The sequence below is a fragment of the Trachurus japonicus genome, chromosome 5 (assembly GCF_045865225.1).
Source record: "Trachurus japonicus isolate A0001 chromosome 5, Traja_1.0".
Lineage (NCBI taxonomy): Eukaryota > Metazoa > Chordata > Actinopteri > Carangiformes > Carangidae > Trachurus > Trachurus japonicus.
The window spans coordinates 34,994,290-35,017,115 of NC_140911.1; the positions used below are offsets into that span (position 1 = coordinate 34,994,290).

Below are 22,826 nucleotides of genomic sequence, written 5' to 3' on the forward strand. Positions count from 1 at the left end.
GCTCATCTTGACATTAATATTGATTAGCTTGCCTGTAAACGGCGCTTCTTTGCTTAGCCGCAAATTGAACCCTAACAATCATCCACTCTCCTTGAAATCCCTCCTGTGTTGGCCTGGTAGATTTTCATGCAAAAGATTGCCTTTTCCAGCCTCAAGGAGAATACAATGGATAGATTGATTAGGCAATATCGTAATGGGGATAGGGTAATGAGCCTGTCAATCATACAGTAGACAGTGTCCGACTGAGAAAATACGCCCAGGCAGCAGTTATTACTTTGCTAGTAGATACTGTAGGCGTGCAGTGGGGGTGGGGGTTAGGATGAGTCAAAAAAAAAGACTGCTGAAACAGAAGCTCTTTGGGCTTTGTCTTTCTCTACAGACAAAAGAGAGAGTAACTTCTATTGCAGTTGAGGGCTCATTCATTGCGAGTCATCCATTATTTACTTGTTGATTATCCACGCAGTGAGGATTTGTGCTCATTTGAACTTAGAAAAAAAACAAAAAACTTTGATTCTTACCTAAATATCCAAAATTGAACATCAAAGCATGGAGCTGTTGAATGTGTTACCACTGAAATGAAGAGCTCTTAAATCCTTAAACAAAGGCTTCCCACTGACAGGCATGAAAAGAAGTATCATTACTTACTGGCAATAATCTGACAACTCAGACAAGTATAATGGGTGGTTATGTGTGTTATGTATGAGTCACCCAGTGGGGGTCTCTATCTTGTTAAATCTCAAATGTGGACTGATCCAGAGGTCAAGGGTCAAAGGTACGTAGTGTATCACATGTGGTGTTTTCCATCATGTGCCTGCATTTAAGTCAACTACTTCCAATTGAAAATGCAAATCATGAAAAGCCATGCAGGCATATAATGTAATCTGCAGCACCCGGTTGTTTCCAATGTGAACAAGTGCATTATAAACCTAAAAGGAAAGACACCGTCTCCCAGCCAGCCCATTTGTTTTGCTGCTGGGCATATGGAGAGCAAATTCACTTGTATCTGAAGCTGAGCAATTTGTTTTATTTGACTTCTCGCCCCTTTAACTGTCAGCTCGGGTTCCCCTAACCCAGAGGAGCGTCGCCACAGAAAACAAATGGGCTCCGTAATGACCCTCTCCAGCAGAGTTCAGTTTTGGGGTGTGATCTATGTATTTATCCAAGAACGTTTGCTCTGTTTATCTACAACAGGGTGGATAAGTGGCAAGTTTCCGACTCTGTGCCTCTGTGTTTGTCCTTATATCTTTTCATGGATCTCCTCATTCTCTTAGAGAGTTGTTAGAAATTGGGGAACAACTCACAACATTTGTAATAGCTTCAGAAAAGTAATGAAATTCAGGACACTGGTGTGTGTGTGTGTGTGTGTGTGTGTGTGTGTGTGTGTGTGTGTGTGTGTGTGTGTGTGTGTGTGTGTGTGTATTTGCATATCTGTAGATGCCGCAGAGAGACAAAGGTGGGGGAGGGAGGCATTTGTGCCCCTGTGTTTGTAACTATCAAGAAGTGAATGTTCAGCCAACTATTGATTTTGGAAAAGGCTCTAACTGAGATGATGAGGAGGTGTGTCCTGTGAAGTGGCTATTATGTGAAATCAGTTGCCGTTGGCTGATTCTGTGTGCTCTATATTCATTGCTTCCAGATTTCCAAAACAGCTTAGGCTGCATCTCTTTAGGATGTAGCCAACTTCATTCAGACTCCTTATTTAAAAAAACACAAACAACAAACACACACACACACACACACACCATTGCCTAAACATGGTTTACAGGTGCATCCAACATAATTGCTCCGGCTCTCGGCAGAATTAAATTAATTGTCTTGCTTTTCTTGGCCTTTTCGAAGGAACATTTGTATGGACGTTCACCATGTTCCATGTTGTTCAATTCTTTAAAGGGACATTGTGTAACTTCCCCTGTTATCTATTCACTAAAATCGATTATTTTGTTCAAAAGTCTGTTTTTCATTAATCGGTAATCCCCCCTCATCAACAAACTGAAGTGTTCCAGTAAGCTCTGAATTAGCCGTTCATATCATTCATATCTACATGGAGCGGGTAAGCTCGGTGCTGGCTGCCATGTGGTGTCGCCATGTTTTTACGTTCAGTGGCAGCGTGACGGTAGGAAACCACAGAAACTCAGCAGAGACACCGGAGCTGTCGGCTCAGGTCGAGGTGGCGTCTGTGAAAAGTCACCGCGGTAACGAAGTGAGGAGGAATGGAGCGTTACACTGATGCTGCATTCACCTGCAGTCGGGTAGACGGCCGTCGATAACCAACCTGATGTCATTTTAGTCACAGAAGTCCAGAGAAAGCCGGCAAAACGTGGGTCAGGTAAACAATACGATATCACCATGACAACATATTGTCATGTGTATTGTTTTGCCTCGTGCTGACGGACCACTTGTTTACATACAGGCTTGTTTATGCCGTTACGTGCAGCGGCTGACATCCGTCTGCCGTCTGCCCAATTTCACGTGAATGCAGCATGAAAAATACGATTGAGTTACTTGCGATACACAACCAAAACACTAGATGGGAGTAATTCCTACACAATGCACCTTTAAAGAAAGTTTGTTGTGGTTGCAGGTGCAGGAGATTTCTGTTGTCATATCCTTCATATACAAAGAGAGAGAAGGTTTTACTCATATTCTATTCACCAGTTTCCAGTAAAACAGCAGTCTAACACTGCACATCTTTGTGATTACATTTCATTTGCCAGTATGATGAAAAACTTGTAACAATAATTAAAGTAGGCACTAGGTCAGCAAACTAAATAAAGTCATTTGTCAAAGCTCAAATCTCGATATAAGAAAGAACTGCTCAGTTCATGTAGATGTATGAGACAATACTGCTCATATCACAGTCTTTAGGGTAATTTGAAGTATTGAAAAAAAAGTATAGTAGATATGAATGACAGTTAAAGACTCGTATGACTTTTCAGGAAATGAATAATGAGAAGGACTGAGTACAAGTTAAAGCAATCACTGTTCTCAAGTAACTTCCTCACCACTGACATTTGCAAACCAGTAGATGTGGATTGAAACAGGCTGTGTCCTCGCCGCTGACATTTGACATGAAGTTCCCTCTAATTCCTGAGCAACTACATAATAATTACTGCAGTTATACAACCCTGTCCCTGGGCTTGGAGGATTGACCTTTCAGCAAATAACATGTTCATTTCCCTTAATGTGAAAACAGGGATGTCATTTCCTATTGTGTTTTCCAGATGCATTAACACCAATCTCATCCTGCATGAACTGCATGAACTGCATACAGTGTGTCTTAATGCCAACGTATGTAGGTGTCTATCTCTACCTCTCTGTGAGGAAGAAGAAGCTGGCACATTCACAGCAATAAGCAGTAACATTTCGGTCTCTAACAATTGTCTAGCCTTGGCTGAAGGGTAGCATAGCAGCCAGGTCTTCACACACATACATACACACACACAAACACTCAACCATCACAGAGTGTGAAGAGTGAGAAGAAACACACAGTCAGGTTCGATCCTTTCTGACCACAATCTGGCCTAATGGGAATCTTATGGCTGAGTGCGCCACATAACACACAGAGTGAGGATGTATGGCCACAGTGAAAGCGTTCCAGCAGAAAAAACACTGAGAGGAAAAGTAGGGCCATATTATTCTGGGATGACGGGAGGGCAGAGAGATGGGGGGGCGGGGTGTTCAAAACAAACACCAACAGGAGATCTCAAACTTAATGATTTCAGATTGTATTTTCACACCATTTTCTTTTTTGCCCCTATCAATTGTAGCCAATAATTCTCAGACGTTCGCACATTTATTTCTGGTACATTTTTATTTTTGCCTTTGCTGGCAGACGGAGCCTCAGTACATAAGAGAAGGGGAGATGTGTACAGTGTTTGCCTGGTTTTCACTTTGTACATATTTGCTTCTTGCTTTGAGGTCTCAGGTCTGAGATTGGCTGTTGTCACAACATATTGCTTCTCTGGATTCTCTGGTGATAAAGAGGAAAGTAAAATAAACATGTTACTGCCTCTGAAGTCCTGTTGAAATGTTTATTTCCTCTGAATATATTAAAGGATTAGAGATCATATGTAACGTGATTATGAACAAAGCAGCTGAAGTGTGATCAAAGGGAGGGAGAGAGTAAACACGCAGACTCACACTTACAGACACATACACAGGAGACAGAAAAGGTGAGGGATAAACAGAAATTATGAGATAGATTAAGAGATTAACCCAGAATGAGATTTTTTTTCATTAATGAAAACAAAACATTAGCAATGTGTCTTAGTACAGGAAGACTGAGAAAAACTGAGAAAAAAAAAAAAAACTCTTAACATCCATTGGGCTTTTAAAGATACGCTTTTTTTTGCAAGTTCAAAACACAGTGCAAACATTCATTTTTGTCAAAACATGTTATGCTTGGAAAACTATATTTAAGTGTCTTGTTTTTAACTTAGAAAGAATTATTTCCTTCCCAACATGAATTCAAGGTTGTACAACAAGAGTGTAAAACACACCGTTACTTTAACAAGAGAAGGTTAAATTGCAGTGTCCTGACAGTACCTTTAGCTAAAAATGCCCACAAGAACACAGCAATAACTTTTGTTCAATACCTTTCCATTGTTACTTGTGTCCTCGCAGCTCTACTCTACAGCCTGAAGTGTGATAATAAAATACTTAGAGGCAGTGTTATCCATTTTCAATAGGGTTCAATTTGTTCTGTGCGAGTAGAACAATTATTAAAGTTCTTTGATGCTGCATCAGATGAACCCTGCGTACAGGTCAGAAGGGAGTAAAAACAAGGGGATGCAGGTGTTACACACAAAGGCCGAGTTGCTTGACTGATTTATCCCTCATTTGTGACTCAGATCTGATTCTTTAATGACAGTGTGAACGACACAAATCACATAGTCTGATCTTTTCAAATCAGATTATGGCCAATTTCATACAGTACGTGGCTTTTAATCAGATTCAGATCAGATTCTTTTTGAAATGTGACCTCAGTCTGAGCTGCCATGTCACCCTCATCGGAATTCAGCGAGACTTTTAAATCACTCACGATCGATATTCATCATAATTATGTGTAGGTGGGAGTCACAAACAATTGAAAACAAACATGTCAGACAGCAGCGACGGAGGAAGACACCGGGCAGACGGTGAAGTTTTAGACCTAATCGGTGCATGAGGTGACATTTCAACCCAGGCGAAAGAAATCACACATCTGATGACCAGTCCACAGAACACCTCTCTAACACTTAGAGATGACACTACCGGGTGATTCAGGATACCTAGCATGGACACGATTTTACTGAAAGAAGGCACTGATGTATCAGAGATCAATAAAACTGTCAAAAATAAATGGAGATGGAATTGGCTGTGTGAAAAGTACAGTACAGTAAGCCTTTTAGTTTGTGGTGCAAGCCAGGTTTGTTTTTGCATGGTATAAGATTATAATATAAAAATCACACAGCTGAGTGACCATGCTGCTGAATATATCATGTGCAGGTGATACATATAGAGAATGTTGCTGGAAGAGCAGACATGGGACCACAAATTGATAAAAAGAAAATATTGGATAACATAGAGCGTAGTACTGAATTTATTCTCTATACCGGTCTGTTGTGTTTTTATAAACACATGTGGTCTAAAGTGTCTGCTCAATTGCTTATGAAAGTTGTTGCATGGATAAAACAAACACGGTGAACAGGCTGCACAGCAGACTGATGCCCACGGCACATAGACAGTTATCAGGATTCTATGCCAAGTTAACCAAAGGCAGGTGTGCAGTGGTGTACACATTACTGTAAAAGTCTCACTGTATGATAAATCCCTTTGCTCCTTGATGTGCATCAAACCTTCTTTTATAGAAAGGGCAAACAATCCTGTCATTTATTCTGCAAGATCTCCAACTTGTTGACATTATGGCAGTTAATCCTCCTCTCTTAGTTTTTCATATGCATTGGCAGGAAGCTTTTCTTGGAGGCACCAGTGGTCTGTGTTTGTTCTAAGAGGGTCCTAAGTATAGTCAGCCTGCAGCTCAGGACAGAGTCAGAGCAGTGTGTTGACAGACACCAGCGCTCGTCTCCCGTCCTGGACCCATGTGCACTGACAGCTGTCAGCTACCTTGGCCATCACCTGTCTCTCACTGAGACACACACATGCCCACATGTATGCATGTACACATGCACTGACACACATAATATTGCCTTTGCACACTTGCATGCACACGTGCACACGTGTAAGCAGAAAAACACACGCACAGGGTCACAGAGCATCGAGCTTTTGGCTTTGGCATTTAGTTATTCTACCTTCTCAGATATCGCTGCCCTTTTTTTCTTGTTTCTTTCATTCATATACTACCTTTCTTTCCATTTCACTCTCTCTCTGTCTTTCTCTGAGTCTCTTCCCTCTGTCTCACTCCTCCAGCCAAAGCTGGGGATACAGAACGCCAACCACCCGTGAGATGAGCGATTTAGTAATTGTGTAGCTGGCAGCCCAGGCACTGGGGGTCTGTGCAGGAGTAGTGGACACTGTGACATGTATGGGTGCAAAGACTATTCCAGTGGGGAGAGAAGAGAAAAAATACGGACAGATGGAGACAGAGTGGATGGAATGGAACAGAGTTAGTTCTTGAAAAAGAAATATAAGAAAAATTAATAGATGTAAAGAGAGTGCAAGGCAAACGAGAGTGGGTGCAGGCGCATCTTGGTATGTGGGTGGAAGCTTTTGAGTTTTGAAGAGTAGCGGCAGTGCTGGCATGAGAGAGAGAGAGAGAGAGAGAGAGGGAACAAGGAAGGAGGAGAAGGAGGGGAGGGCAGAGATTTTGAAGAGAAAGGGAGGGAGTGAGGGACGGGGGTGGAAAAGCAGCAATTAGTGTAATTAGGAGACCAGCTTTAGCAAGGCACTGACAATATGTCACCTCTCATTATAACCCATAAGCAAACACAGCAGCCTAATGCAAGGCAGCACCCATTCTCTAGACAGTTCCCTGTGTCAATGCAGATTTTGCTCTCCCCAGTCACGCTCAGCTGCATATCATTGACTTGCCAATACAACATGGGGTTTTGGATTCAGAATTCAGAGTCCAGCCGAAAGAGAGAGAAAGAGAGAAAGAAAGAGAGGGATCCAGACAATGGCTAGGTCCAGCTCGCTGCGGGAGTACCCAGGATGTTTGGCTGCAAAACAGAAAGGAGTCTGGGTCCTTGTTAAACTACAGCAGGATCGATTAATTCAGATAGATGCAATGTGTTAGATGTTTGTGCTTAGCTGCTTTGACAGGAGAATTATATGTTGTGGTCAGTTGAAATTGCTGTTTGGACCATTATGGCATGAGGAATGCATCGTGCTTTGAAGCTGTGGATGATTTGTATCAACATCGCATTGCACTTTGAACATAACATTACTTTATCAATGTCTTTTTCAAAACACTTGCTGGCATTATGTAGAGTACACATATATAAAAGGTAGGCTAACTTTGAAGGTGAAATTAATACCCACCAACTTTGGTGATGTCAACAACATCATTGTCGTCAGTGAATACTTGCCTGAGGACACGGCTCCTGATTTCTGCCTATTTCTGTGTATTTACACAACTTCCATAAGCCAGTATACTTGTTTTCATGGCAACCCAACTGTTCTCCAAAGAAAACTGTTGTTTGTTATCTCCTTTTTGTTTATTTATTTATTTTTTCCCCTATTTTGCCAGTCTCATAGCAAAAGGCCCATTAAAACTTTACCATTGCACCATAAACACTTTACTGAAGGAGACGTGTTTTCTGTTGTGCCTCTGGTCCTCCCCCCCCCCCACCCTCTGTGACATGGCACGGGGCCGCTGGGCCAAGTGACTGTGACAAATTGGGATTGGAAATGATAAAATAGGCTATTTAATAAGCATGGCGGAGGGGATTGGACTCTGGTTTCGGGTTCACTCGAATAAGCAGACTGTCTGAACTCCTCCTGGGCCCGGCTTTGATGGCAGCTTTCATCCATCTGATGGGGAGATTCTGGCAGTGGAAGATGGAGCCGGGTATGTTTCACTATCTACAGTGTGTGTGTGTGTGTGTGTGTGTGTGCGCGTGCATGCGCAGCGACGGTTATGAGTAAATGCAAAATCAGTGCACACATCAATCCAAAGGCAGAGATATACGGTCGCAAGCGAGCGGGCCTGGGGGGAGTAAATGTGGCCATGTGTTAACCTCAGGCTATTAACTTACAAATATAAACTCCTTCCCTCAGATAGTAATCACTTATGCCATTTTTTTTCTTTTTTTTGGTCACAGTGGACCGTGGAAATGAGAAGTTGTTATTAGAGAGAGTCGCAGCGATAGTCCCTAATGATACAAGGCTCAACTGAGATGTCACACTCACTGTATGTTTGATTGTGTGCGGGTGCAGAGAGAAATGTTTGTGTGTGTTGAAATGCATATAGATGAGAGTGAGCAGAAGACATGAGAGAAGGTTCATTAAGACGTGCATGTTTCTATGTTCAAAATACAGAGTCCATTCATTTGAAGATGCTAGCAACAAACGCAATCATGTGTTGAGAGTGTGTTTTAAGGCGTTTAAGGCGAGGCCTGGAAAAGACGAGGGAGTTAAAGGAGAGAGCGATAGAAACTGTTAGAAAAACTATAGCCCTGCAGAGGGAGCGATGCAGAGACTCTTAAGGAGACAATAGGAAAAAAGGCAATAAAAGAACAAATAAAACTGACAGCGGAGTGCAAAGGAGAAATGAGTGAGAAAGATGGTGCGGATGGGCAGACGGCATAAGGGAAGAAAGAAAAGGTGTAAAGGCAGGGTGACCGAGGAAAAGGGTGAGTTAAAAGCTAAAAGGAAAGACAGCAAAACAAAGTGACAGAGGAAGAGAGAAGAGAGCGGAAGGCAGGAAAGCAATAGGTTTCAGAACTTGTTGACAGTGAGTTCGACACAGAGACAGAGAGACAAAGACAGAGAGGCAAAGAGATGAGTGTGGAATATAGAATAAGACGGTGAAGGAAGGTGAGACATGAAGAGTGAGGAAGAGAACTAATGCTAGGTTTGGTGTAATGGGGGAGGGGGGCAGGGAGACGGCACATTTATCTGTGTGGCAGTTGCATATATTAACACAATGTTTATACTTAAGTTTGCATACATTTTCAGCGCGACGGTTGCGTGTGTGAAAAGTAGTATAATATCTCTGAGGAGCGTGTCAGTGTGTATGTGTCTTCTTTTTTTTTTTCCTTTTTTGATCAAACCAGCCCCCCAGGAAGAAAAAAAAGTTTCAGCCCAGCAGGAGAATCCATGAATTTTGGCTCAGCTCCAACACACACCCTAATGTCTGTGAAAAATATGAATTATGAATTAAAGTATAACTTTTTCCAGTAATGCGCAAATTCTGTCCCATGAGGAATTTTATATTTCTCTTCCTCAAAACATAGCTTAAAAAAAAAAAAAAAAAAAGGTTCTTGCCAGTAATTCACAGCTGCTCTGCCCTGTTGGACAAATATCCCTAAGCTATTAATGACTGTCATGTTAGAGCCCAGACCTCCACCTCCCTCTGATGAGAAGACCTGACTACAGAGTCTGTGCTTCTGTTACAAATGGAAATGGTTTCGCTTGCCAGTGAAACTCATGGAAGCATCACAATGCAGAGCTTTGAGCCCTAGAGACTTTGAACCACACTATACAGTACCTACCTACAATACATATTGATGGTTTCTCAATGGAATGGATTCTAATGGATAGTTTGGATACATTCATTTTTTATTTTTCTTGTGTGTACACCTCTGATGGTTCATGTTGTGATACATTTTAAATCTTTGTAGACCCCTTGTTGTGAAGTTAGCCTCGTAAACCAGCCTCTCGCGGAAATGCATTTCATTTCATTTCTCACAGAGAGTCTGGCCTCATTCCCCCTGTAAGCGTTTGGGGTGGGCGGGAGCTGGGCGGGAGTCGTAGCGTTGACAGACAACCCCATTCAGCCAATCAGCAAGTTGGTGTAGTGACGGGGCTTTGCACCAGTCGGTCCCTGATTGGCCAACGTGCTGTGTCAATCACAGCGGCGACGCTGATTGGCTCGGCCTTCTGAGGGTTTCAGGCCAAACGCTTACAGCGGGAATGAGGCCAGACTCTCCGTCAGAAATGAAATGAAATGCATTTCCGCGAGAGGCTGGTTTACGAGGCTATTATGAAGTGGCAATTTAGCCAAAACTACATTAAAAAAAAACTAAAAGAGCCACATGTTTGCTGTGACATTGTTTGCTACTTATGAAAGCTAAGATCTTCAAGGTTTTCTTAGCCAAAGAGCAGCTCTGAGCTTACTGTAATGTGTATTGTATGTTCAAACTGATGATGTTAACTAGGCGTCTCCCCGACTAAGAATTTTCATAGTTGAATCTGATTTGTCAGGTTTTGCCTTTAGTTGACTAGTTGTCAAATCATGTTGTGTTTTCCCTCATTGTTTCATGATCTCATTTGTGAGAATAGAGCTAAAACAAGCAAATAAAATTTAAATATTAAAGGGACAACGAGGAGTTTCTGTTTGGTTATAAAAAAGTCTCATGTTAATGCGGATGAATCTACGCTACCCACACTTGTTAATGGATCCATTTTCATTTGTCTCTATCGTTATTTTGTTATTTTAATTAGTGGTGGAAATGCTGGGCGAGCTGACCAGCGTTTCCTTACTTTCGGTTTCGTGGACGCTGCCCGACGGGTCATGAGAATAACGCAGCCGAATCGCTGTTTATGGTCGAAACTGTGACGGTATCTGATCGTCTTCCAACCTCTGACTTCCATTCTTGATGAATAAAAACATTCTTGGCAAGACGTCCGTCTTGCGCCGGTCCAAGAATTTCACCGTGCGCATGGAGGCTCATGGTAAATGTAGTATGAAAACACTTCGCTTTCCAAAACTCCTCGTTGTTCCTTTAAGTCGCCATAAAATCACAGTAACAAGACATTCTCCATCCTTTTCCTCATCTCACTCATTAGGCTGCCGTGCATCACTGTGTCTCTTTTGGGGAGGGTGTAGCGATGTATGAGTCTGTGCTGTGAATTAATGAGTGTGTATGGTGAATGAAGACTTACTGTATAAGTATGATTGTTGTGTGGGCATGATGCACATCAGTGCTTGTACAGCTGGTTCAGGGGTCAAGTATGGTATACACTGTTTTTTTGTTGTGTGTGTGTGTATAATGTACAGGTGCTGGGTGATCGATAGACAGAGATTATGTCACTCAGTTTAATCTTGTAAATAAAAATGTCAGCCCAAATTCAATTGTCCCTCCATTGAAGGGTGAGGAGGGAGAGAGAGAGAGAGAGAAAGAGGGAGAGAGAGAGAGAGATGCCCTCTCTGTGTTCTGGGACCTCCTCATGGACAGATTTATACTGCTGTATCGAAATAGGCTATATATCATTAATTATTATAAACAAAGAAATTCTATGCAGCAGCAGTGAGTACCCCCATATAGTCAGAATAGTACGATCATTTTTTCGTAATATTCGACGATAAGTTTGGCAGTTGAATCAACGAATTGTAGACTATTTGGGGTCACGCTATAATGTCAACAGACAGCAGGTTGTTAGCAGGTATAGCCTTGTCACGTCTTGATTTTGTCCATTAGCTTGCTAACTTGGCTCTACAAACAAAGTGCTGATGCTGACAACAACTTTGGAAAAGTTGAGCTAAAAGTTTTGTCAGTCCAACAAATAGTTTTTGGGATATTTTCACACAAAAGCAAAACTGTCTAACCCTTATGAAAATGTAAGAGAGAAGTCTTGTAGTCGTAAAGTCAGTCTTGTTGCATCTCTGTAACACAATGATTGAAGTTTCCTTGTAAATCTGCTAATATGGCAGTATCAACAAAATGTGTAGCTCACAGCGCTCTTTACTTATCCATCTTTCCTTCACATTAAGAGATCTAATGAGATGTTGCCACCTGCTTTTGCAGCTTTTGTAACAACGATGCAGTTTGCAGTTAATGACCGCCTGTTTCATCTGCTTTACTCTGGAATGACTGACAAATGGTGCAAAATATTGCAAAAACTGAATCATCATTTTCAAAGTTGGAAAAAGTGTTTGGGCGAAGAATAATGATTATAATAATGATAAAAAAACAGCAGCCTTGTATTTTTCAATCAGTAATTCACAGTACTCATATGCACTCCAGACAACTCTCTGAAGTGGCATCTAATCTGATTGGTCAAGGAAGGCACAATAGAGAGGAGAGACAAGCTAATGGCAGAGCAAAGAGGCAAAGATAACAAGCTTATCACAGTGTGAAAAAAGTGGGTGAAAACTTGTTTTGGAGACAAATCCAAATGGACTGACCAATCACTTGACTTGTCAGGGTCCTCATGGCACATTTCAACAACTAATCCTTAAAGTTGAACCCTGTCATAGCTGCAGGGAAATTACAGCAATGGACAAAACTTTCCTCTTTTGACTGTTCAAATACTTTCTATTGTGTGTAATGTATTTATTTATTTATTTATTTGATACATTGTTTCTGTGTCTTTGAGTATAATCTTGGCTGTATATAGGTCATTTTTCCTCATGCAAGGAAAGCCTTTTCATATACAGTCACCTCCTCTCCCCCTGCTTTCTTGTGCTGCCTCCAATTCTTAACAACTAATCTGATGTATGTCTCAAACATGGAACAAATTTTTAATTCATTTCATAAAATAGCACTGTTCACTTACATCGTTATGATAAAAACATGCATCAGTGAATAACTATTTTTTTCAGCCAATAAAAGCAAGCATACTTACCGCAGATATTCAGATATTTTGATTTTACTTGAGTCATAACCCACACATTACCCTTCTGCCTTTTTCCTTCTCGTCTCTGGCGCTGGCTCAACTTATCCCTGTCATTAATGTAAACACTGTGCGATAACCAATATGAAACTTCATTTAAGGCTACATTAACCTTATAGTCAACAATTAACCTATTAAAACTAAATGTAATCAAAACCTAGCCCATAAGCAACTGCTGTACAAACTTCAGGATGTGAAGCTGTAATGTGATGAGACCCATCAACAGTATGTAAACACTGAATATCTGTAAGCTTAAAAGGATAACAATTACTGAACACACAGCTGTGGTCACCAACAGATGAGTTGCTTGCTGGTAATGGCAGCCTGACAGACCCTCACAATAATTATAATGTCATTATATTATTATTCTAATGATAATAATCTGTGTTTTCATTGTTTCATATAATCTATGTACTTATTTATGTGGTTTTACGGTAATTATACTGTATACAGCTCTAGAAAACAATTTTTTTTTTAAATTTTAAATTACTGTTTTATTTAGCATTAATATTAATTTATGTATTCCTTCATAATTGTGTGAAATTATTTTAAGCTATATTGTTTTTTTGCCTAACTAGTGCAACTGTACATCATGCACACGCACCCTTCCACACATAGTGCTACATTACATAGGGCTGTCTGCCGGCCACTGGCCCCCTGCCTATCAGTTCGCAGTGATCAGTCTTGCCTGGCTGTCGTCTGTCCGCTGCCAGCTGTCAAAGGGCCTGCTTTGGGCATGCCCACTGATGAGAGGCCGCAGCTATGCTCTAGAATCAATCCAGCTCTCTAATAGGTCACGAATGGCTGCACAGTGCTTGCCAACAGCTTGGGATTGGAGAATGAGTAGCGCAGGGGGTGGAAAGATGAAGCGGAAAGAGAGAGATACACAAAGGAGAGACAGATATGTCAGCTATGTTGTTATAATCAACAGCAAGTTGTGTTGGCTACAGTAAGAAAAGAGAGGGCAGTAATTGACATGCCGCTAATTTGCAGCCACTAGTCAGGGCTTCTTTCACAGGGTTTGAGTGAAACCATATCATACTGGCATAAACCTCTCATTCTCCCTGTCTGCATCTCTTACTCGTTAGTTTCCTACTTTTAGACCTAATTATGAGTGAATGTGTACACACTTATAAAATTCCCCCATGTGAATGGAAGGAGCCAGAAATTCATTGGAAGAATGTGGATTTGTTTTTAGATACCAAGCAGTTGGTACTCAGCAAATGTTTCAGTTTGCACTGAGCAACTTCTGCGCCGTTGGTGCATGCAGAAAAATATTTGATACAAATGCAATCTAATTAAACATATTCAAAATGCCTGCCGCACTGTTAAGTCATCTACTGTATGGGAACAGGGAAAGTGTAGATAGGCAAAAACGAATTAATTCTATCCTCCCAATGCTGTTTGCCTTTGAGGCACAGATGAATAAACAGTATGTTTTTATTTCTTTGAAGTTATCACTCCACAGCTCAAACATATCTAATTGGAAACTTGAAAAGAAAATTTTCTGATCAATTTAAAGAAAGCAAGAGTTTTTCTTTTACTTTCTCTTTGATTGACTTTCATAATAACACACGTGTACATGTATGTATGATACCGTTTTTTTTGTTTGTTTGTTTAAATAACATTGTATTCTGATCCAAAGGTATAGGTAATGTAATGATTAGATAAAACAATTACATTTTTGAAAATAGCTGTATTTGTGTTTGATGTATTTTGATATTATTTACTGAAATAATAACAATAAACAATTACAGTGGTGTCTGTCTCTCGATACTCCTTGATCTGTAAGCCCCAGGCAAACCTGAAATAGTGCCGCATTGAAAACCCCCAGGTGGCTGCATTGGTGTAGAAAGGTTGCTACAGGTAGCAGGAAATTAAATGAGTGAGACTTGATTGACACGGCACAGCAGCCTGGTATCTGTAGGCTACTGATTGGCAAGTGCAGTCTATCAGCTGAAGATGCTGTGCGCCTCTCTGAGGTTGGGTGGCAGTTGTCTAGTGCTGCCATCATTGGCAGGTGTTCTTCTACCACACAAGGAGCCACATGCTCTGACCTAGTCTCTTCTCACACCTGAGCAGATGGTGCAGGTACAGGACATGTTCCCATCTGCAAGAGCTAACTAACCCCGGGAGCTCTTTGCATTCTCTATGGGGGGTAACAGTGGAGACAGGTCATGGTCTGTGTGACTTTTTGCAGACAGACAGTCACAACCTTGGCTTAAAGTGAGTATGGCTCTGGAGACACAGAAATGTTGGCACTTAAACATCTCAGTGGGGTTGGTCTGGCCACAGAGGGGCACAGCTCTGCCTCAGCAGAGATTGATAATAGTGTGTCATCCTCACTGCCAGGCAGCATGGACTGGCCATCATCCTCTGTGGGGGCAAGTGGTGGATCTTAGAGACAGGCACAGGGCAGAGTCAGAAGAGCCCAGTCTCACTCCTGTCAAAGCAAAGCTCCATCTGAAGAGAATCCTGGAAAATAGGCCTATTACTGTACTGCCAACAAGCACACTCCCACTGTTAGTGGACGCAGGCAGCGGAATGCACAGTGCTGAGGCACACACTGCTCCGCTGGCGTTGGTTTTTCCGTGCCAATCAGTCCAGGACACAAAAAGGGAGAGTCTATTTTTCCCTTGAGACAAACATATCCTTGACTGCTGAACAGCCTCTCTGGAGTTCAGAGTTGCAACGTCTAGTCCTGAAGGAAAGTGTGTGGGCTTTTGGGTCAGAGCCATTTTCTGCCCTCAAGGGTTGCTTGGCAGGCGTATTGTTGATTGGGTGACATTGAAAGTAAAAAGGTGAGGAAAAGCCAGCACACTCACGATCCCTTTGACGGATTTTTATTGAGGGACAGGCAAGCACAGACGTTTCAACCAAAGTCTTTTTCAATGTGAGATCACAGGTGACCGAAGTGGCAGACAAGTACCATCAGACTGATTACAACAGGTATGAGAAACAAGCCTCTTCAGTCGATCAGCCTCCTCACAAGGCGATTAGTAACACTAGACCACCATTTAAGATCAGTATTATTTGGCTGTCACATTGTGTGCGATTGTGTTGTTGCTAGGGATGCACATGACTAAACCGATAGCAAAAACTTTGACCAATTAATACTATCAGTTATTTATTTATTTATTCATTGTAATTTATGTCAGTCATTGGCTGTACTTTGTAAAAGAGTTCAAAATTGGTAGATGTAACCGCCATCTGAGCACCAATCAGCTGAGCTGGAGCAGATATGGCGCTGCACTGCAAGAAAACGAAAAAAATCATTGTCAGTCGTCCTCTCAATCACCGATAGGGGGTACAAGCCTGGTCGCTCAATAAAGCATTAAAATCTCAGTTAACGGTTATTAATAAGTCAATCAGCGTTGGTTATTGGTGTGAAAAAAAGTCCAAAATGTGCATCCCTGAATGTTGTTACTCATGCACCCATGCATCACACGACTGACTACACAGTACAGTATGTACAATATTGTCACATCCTCCATGTGTTCCCCTGGTTAGTTTGAGTTTTTTCCTGTAAATATGTTTTTTCCTGTTACATGTCACCATATACAGTAGTTCCTCCATCAATAACCATTATCAACCAACGACCAAGGGCTCTAAGCTGTTTAAGTTGTTCTTGAACTGTTTGCTCTGGAGATTGGACACCCCCAGTGCAGTTGGTTTCCAATACCACGGACATTGCCTTGACCAACAGTCTGAGAAGGAATTATTTCCGGAAGCTCCAAGCTTGCTAGCGGGCAGGAGCAGACGGAGATTAGAAGTCTTCTCCCAGCCGGCAGAAATACAATAGGTTAAACCACCTGCTGGCCTTCAGAGCTTTTCTTTCACTGCTGTTGCAACTTTTTCTTTTCTTGAGGTTGTAAGGCCAGAGACATAGTAAACGTTATTGTTTCTCCTTTTCTCTGTCATATGACTTGTGTTCTGAATGTTTCAAGGAGACCATTAATCTCACCCAGAGCTAACCACAACAGTCTGTCCCATTCCCTCTTTTAGTGTATCACTCATTACTTCATTTTTCAGCTTTGTGTGTGTGTGTTTTTTCGCCTCGCTCTTTCTCATTTCGCCCCCTTCCTCTGCCGCGTCAGCTCTGTCTTTCTGCTTGGCCTCTGAGCATGTTTCCACAACAGCCAAGGACCGTGTCTTCTCCCCCTACTGCTCTCCAATGTTTGTCTGAAGTATTAGGGGCTTGTTGCCTCATTGGATAGAATTAATTGATTAATACTTTTATCCAATTAGTGCTCCCTCATGCAATTAATCAGCTGGCTGATGTTAGGGCCGCTCTGTCAGTCGGACGAAAGGCAGACAGATGCTTTGGGTCTGCTGTGTGATGAACAATGACCTCTCTCTTTCTCTCCTTCTCTCTCCCTCTTTCTCATCTCTCCTTCCTATTTTCCACACACCTGGTTTCCCATCCTCTCGTCACTGTTTTTCTGTTGCTCTCCAGCTCACAGCACATTGTTAAGATTCTTGCTGAACATAAGAAGCTCTAGTGGAAAACAGGTTCCTACGGATAATCCTAACAAAACCAACACATTATGGGTTTTGTGGCTCAGAACACAGAAACTGAAGAAAGGCAAGATGAACAAAAAGTTGGTGTCAGAATCTTTTTTTCTGTTTGCAGAATATATGGTATAGGGAATAAAAACTTAAACCCAAAAATATGTATGTTTAAAAAATCCTAAACCCAGAGTGACTTTGATGCTCAGATGACCTTTAAAAGTATCAAGTTGAGAACATTTCCAGATAAAGCCCAAACTGCAATTATAATAACAGTAAATTTTCTTTCTGTCTTTCAGGTTTGTCCTTTTACTGCCTTTGAATCACTGATGAAGTTGTCGCGATGGCCAAAGAAATATCGTGGGACCTTTGAAGGATGAACTTTCCAAACCACTGGATTGTTCTGGTTGGAAAAGCCATTGCAGATCAAACAAATTCACCAACAGTAAAATCTGCTGGCCTTTTCTCAGTCCAAGGATTCTGCTTCAGGAAGCAACACTAATCATGACTTTCCAAGGACCTGGACTAAAGAAGGGTTTTCTTTGCAAAAACAGTTCCACATTGTAATTTTTGTACAACTTGGTATCATCACCTGAAACCCACACCAACCCTTTGAATGGACATGGACAGATATGAAACTCAAAGTGCTGGAAGCAAAACATCAAAGGCAAGAGTGGATGGACACCTTCACTCATCAGAGGCGCGCTCCTCAATGGCACAGTATCTGTTTCTCTCCACTTACCCTATTGACCAGTGAGCCAATCTAGAAAGATCTGTCATTGTTTCTGGCAAATATTCAGCCTGAGAAACACTTGTATGAGACATATTTTGAAAAAGAATACCAGAAACTTCACAAGGTGGGACAGATTTGCTAAGTGAATCAGAATGACTGGTCATGTTACAATACAAACAGGTACTCTGCAGGTGGTAGAAATCCAATATGCTCTATGACCTGCTTAGTTTTCAGCAAATAACTTCAGATCGATTTGCGATCCCATGGATTGACTTTCAACTTCTCACACAAAGACCTTTTTAAGTTTGCCCTTGTGGAGTTTTATTTGATATAAATCCACAACAGAAAAACTCTTCCTGTCTGCATGTATCTTTTATATTACATGTAGACCCAGGTGGGATATCTTTTCCTTTTTTTTTTATTTTCCTCTGTTTTAAAACAAAATGGCTCCTCATTGGACAACAGGAGCTTGTACACTGTTGGCAGCATTGGGACTTCTTAGCTGCTGCAGTCTCCACTGGTGTGAGGCCTCAAGGACTAGTGGTTCAAGCTCAAGAGGGAATACAGAGGACCAAGGACCCTCGTCACTTGAAAGAGTTAAGAGAGGATGGGTATGGAACCAATTCTTTGTGGTGGAGGAGTACACAGGCACAGAGCCGCTGTATGTCGGGAAGGTAAGACTGAAGTATCTTCAGAAAAAAATAATGAAAAACTGTTGATTCTCTCAGCTGCTTTTGAAACCAAAGAAAAATCTGACTAATTCAGGACGTAGTGAGGATTCAGTCAAGACAAAGCCAAGACTACTGCCTACATTTCTTTATAGGGAATATTCAAAGAGATTTTGTTTGACAAAAAGAGACATCTGCATACTTTTGTCATCAGGATGAATGCAGAACTAAGATTTTTTCTCAGTTATAATAGCTCCACATATCAGCAAACATTTCTGAATGGCTTGTCCTTGAGCAAAGTAAAGTCACAGTTTGCAAATATACAGTAGATCCAAATGATACAAAGAGGCTTCCAAGGGCAGGCATCTGTTTATAGATGAGTTTACCGTTGGAGGAGTTAGACAGATTCTTGTTGGAATACTTTTTACACGTAGTGAGACAAGTATAAAGTCATTTTAGATAACAGTAAAAATCCCTCCAGTTAGGCTGCAGTTGCCGCACCTTGTACGACATTGTAATGGGTTTCCATTATGATTGCCTGCTGCTTGTATTTTTATCTACTGAAGTGATTCAAAAGGTTACACTGAGTTAGTCATGTTATTGTGTAAAGAAGTGCATGAGAATGTTGGAAGCTGGTCTGTTCATTTCTATAAACTGACAGCCCTCCATAAAATAACAACAATAATCTAGTATACATAACAGAGAGGGATTTTATTTATCAAGAAAAACGGCTGCGATCAGAGCTTTGGTTCGAGTCAATTTGTGAAAAGTGAGAGCTCAGCTTCTCTGCATTAAACCTGATTGTTAAGTTTGAATGGTCTAATCATGCACCTCTTACAGAAATACCCACAAAAGGTGCTCAGTGCATTAACACTGAATTGAAAACAGATGCCAACTGGCACAACATGTTGCCAACACAATTGTAGCTCCTCCACTCCCCACCCCTCACCTCGCACGCTACCATGGTCACGAAATCTGTCCACACACATACAAACATCAAAACGACCTGTGGTAGTTCCTGCTACAGCAGGAATCTCCAGGATCACACCTAATCATCACGACATGGACACACACTGACTCACAAGGTGAAAACAATCCCAGTCATGCTTTCACAGCTGGTAACAAAACTTCCTTGTATTCCGCAATACTTGCATTTTACTTTCTTCTGTACCTCTGCCAGTTTTTTCACCTGCATGAAATAACAGAGCCCATTAGGTTAGGACCGTTACATGATGGCTTTAAGAACAAGAAAAAAAAGAAAATCAGGCCCAAGTGGTTTTCAGCAAAGAGCTGGCTCTGAAAGATCCTCTATCATCAGTAAACAAGCAGGGAAGCACTTTCCTACTGCAAAGACATTGAGCATTAAAAATTTAAAACCCTAAATTTCACTTTTTTTCACTAATAGTGTGCTGCCTGCATCTCTCTGGCAGACTTGGCACAAACGTGACCTCATGCAAGTGAATAGAAGCTGTCTTTTGAAAAAGCGAGGCTACCCTCAACTGTCAGCAGCTTTGTAGCTCTGGGCAACATGGGAGTCACTGTGGTTCCGACTTTTGTTCCACTTCCACTTTCCTGTCCTTGTTTTTATCTAACCATAGGAGCTTCATTGTTCTCTGAACTGCTCTGTTTCTCTGTACTGTACAATCTCTGAGAACAACAGAGGTCCACTGGCTTTTCACTAAATGGGTACTTCATGCTGCGAATGAAAATCTGATGGAACAGCTTGTTGTGAAGCAGCTACAGCAAGTTTTGACTTTAAGATGAAAGTTTGTGACTAAAACTTGTCCACGTCCACATATACATTTCAGTTTTTTTTTTCTATTAGCTTTATCTTGAGACAAATGAACAGAAACGAGAAGTGATAAGCACAAATCTCCCATATATCAGTACAGTAATATGCATACATCTTCCGGTAACACTTTACTTGAATAGGTATTCATAAGATTGACATAAAACTGTCATAACCATGACATAACAGCTGTCATAAACATCAATGAATACTCATGATAGCTGTCGTTAAGTGTCATTCTGTAAGTTATGTCACTTTTGATGCAAAGTTGACATTATTTGAGATGTCCTTGTTATGAGAACTTGACATCATTTTTAAAGTTTGACAATTAGGTCTGCTATGACAGTTTAAATTGTCTTTATATCAAGTTGTCAGAACAAAAACATCTCAAACAATGTCAACTTTGCATTAAAAGTGACATAACTTACCGAATGACACTTAAGGACAGCTGTCATCAACATATATTAATTGATGTTTATGACAGCTGTTATGTCATAGTTATGACAGTGTTATGTCAATCTTATGAATACCTATTCAAGTAATGTGTTACCCTTCTTCCCTACATACTGTATGTAGTCAACATTGGCAGGGGCCTGAATAATGAGTTCTGATTTTCACACCTACACATAATTTCACTAATTTACCCCTTGAGCTACACATGACTTATAGCATAAGAGCTAAAGGAACCTTTGTATCAGCAATAAATTACATTGAACCATTTTTGGAACCTTTTAAAAGCATTCTATGCCTCTTCACCAGAGGAACCACAGAGAAAACTACATCAGTCCCTCTGCTAATGTTCCTTGACTCCAAAAAGCTTCACGCTCACAGGGTTGTACCCTCCGATCACCCAGGAACTATCAGAGCAGAAAGTTTCTTGCACACATTTCCTCTGCACATTTCTTTCAACTTGGAGTCAGACGCTTTGATTGAGTTTTCACACTCCTTTTACACGTGTCTACTCTGTGTCCGGTAATTTAATCAAGTCTGTGTTGTTGTGTTCAAAATCTGTGTCTCGGATGTTACCACTATTTTGTAATCCATTATTAGACCCAATTTGTCCAATTTTCAATGTTCTTTAGATCCAGAGGAAACACAACAAACACAGTGCCTACTAGTTCTTTGTTTACCTCCTCTGCCTCTTTAGTTCCTTTAGATAATGTGGTAACAAAGAATTGATCAGTGATTACAGCCTCAGCTGTGTCCTTCTCTGAGGACAATGTCCTGACACTGAAGATGTGCTTATCAAGCGCTATTTTTCCACAGTAATGATAAACAATGAGTATATGTCAAATCAAATCTGTTAGTGAATCATCTCTGTGCCATGAGCAGATTTGGGGATATTTTCTCATTCTCTCCCCCCCCTCTCTTCTTCCTCTTCTCTTCACATTCATCAGCTGTTTCTCAAATAAACCCCGTTGAGCTGATGAGAGTGGACGGCATGTACGATTCGATTGGCGTACACAGGACGTGATATGAAAAGGCGGAATATTAATTCAGACAGCATGAGACTCATCGCAGAGTCACACACATCAATCATGTGATCGCCTTGTTCCTAATCCTTTAGACATGGCAATTGACCAGCTAATAAAGCATCTACATAATATCGATTGCTCTCTTCTTACAAATAAATGTAGATGTTCTCCACAGCATGGCAGGTTGTTGCACAATAATTATCCCTCGGCTGTTATTTAGCTGCCGTTGGGACTGTGCCGCAATCCTGCTAGCAACAAAGCCAGCAGTCTGTCTGCAGGGGAGACGGAGGGAAACAGAGTGATACGCAAGATAAGGAAGGAAGGAGGAGGGAACACTGTGAAGGGAGACTTGGAATGAGGAGGCTTCATGCACTCACTTGTGATTCATTACAGGACGGGGGGCCAGAGAAGCCAGTGAACTGATATAAAAGAGTTGAAGGGAGCTCAAGGGAGTGGCACAGCAGGAGGGAGAAGAGAGATGATTTTATTAATAAAATTATCTAAGTTATTGCACTTCATGTGACTGGGGCACAGGCCAGTGCTATCAGTGCTATTAATGTTGTGTGTAGACGTGAGTGTCCCTCTGTTTCTCTGTGTGTGTGTAACTCTCTCTCTCTCACACACGGATAGACTCTGCTGGATTTTTGGTATCAACACTTTAATTTGAGCAGCAGCGGATTAAAGCCAAGCAGTGTGCCTCTGTACTGGATAATTGCAACAAGCTTCTTCTTTTTTTTTTCTTTTCATATTACTTTACCCCAACTCAGCAAACTTGCCAAGCTCGCTCCTGTCTCACACTATGGCTGCCACTACTCTGCTAATGAAATCAGATTTACCAATAAAATGGTCACTCACATGACATTAAACTGGCAGCT

At 41.3% G+C, this 22,826-nt stretch overlaps 1 protein-coding gene across 1 annotated transcript in view; it reads left to right on the forward strand.

Annotated features, from left to right (window-relative positions):
• Window positions 1-22,826, forward strand: part of cdh22 (cadherin 22) — a 174,245-nt gene that overhangs the window by 74,097 nt on the left and 77,322 nt on the right. The window contains exon 3 of the mRNA XM_085777693.1: window positions 17,586-18,693. Within this exon, the coding sequence (XP_085633819.1) occupies window positions 18,463-18,693 (231 nt within the window). The 5' untranslated portion in view covers window positions 17,586-18,462. The remainder of the gene's footprint in view (window positions 1-17,585; window positions 18,694-22,826) is intronic.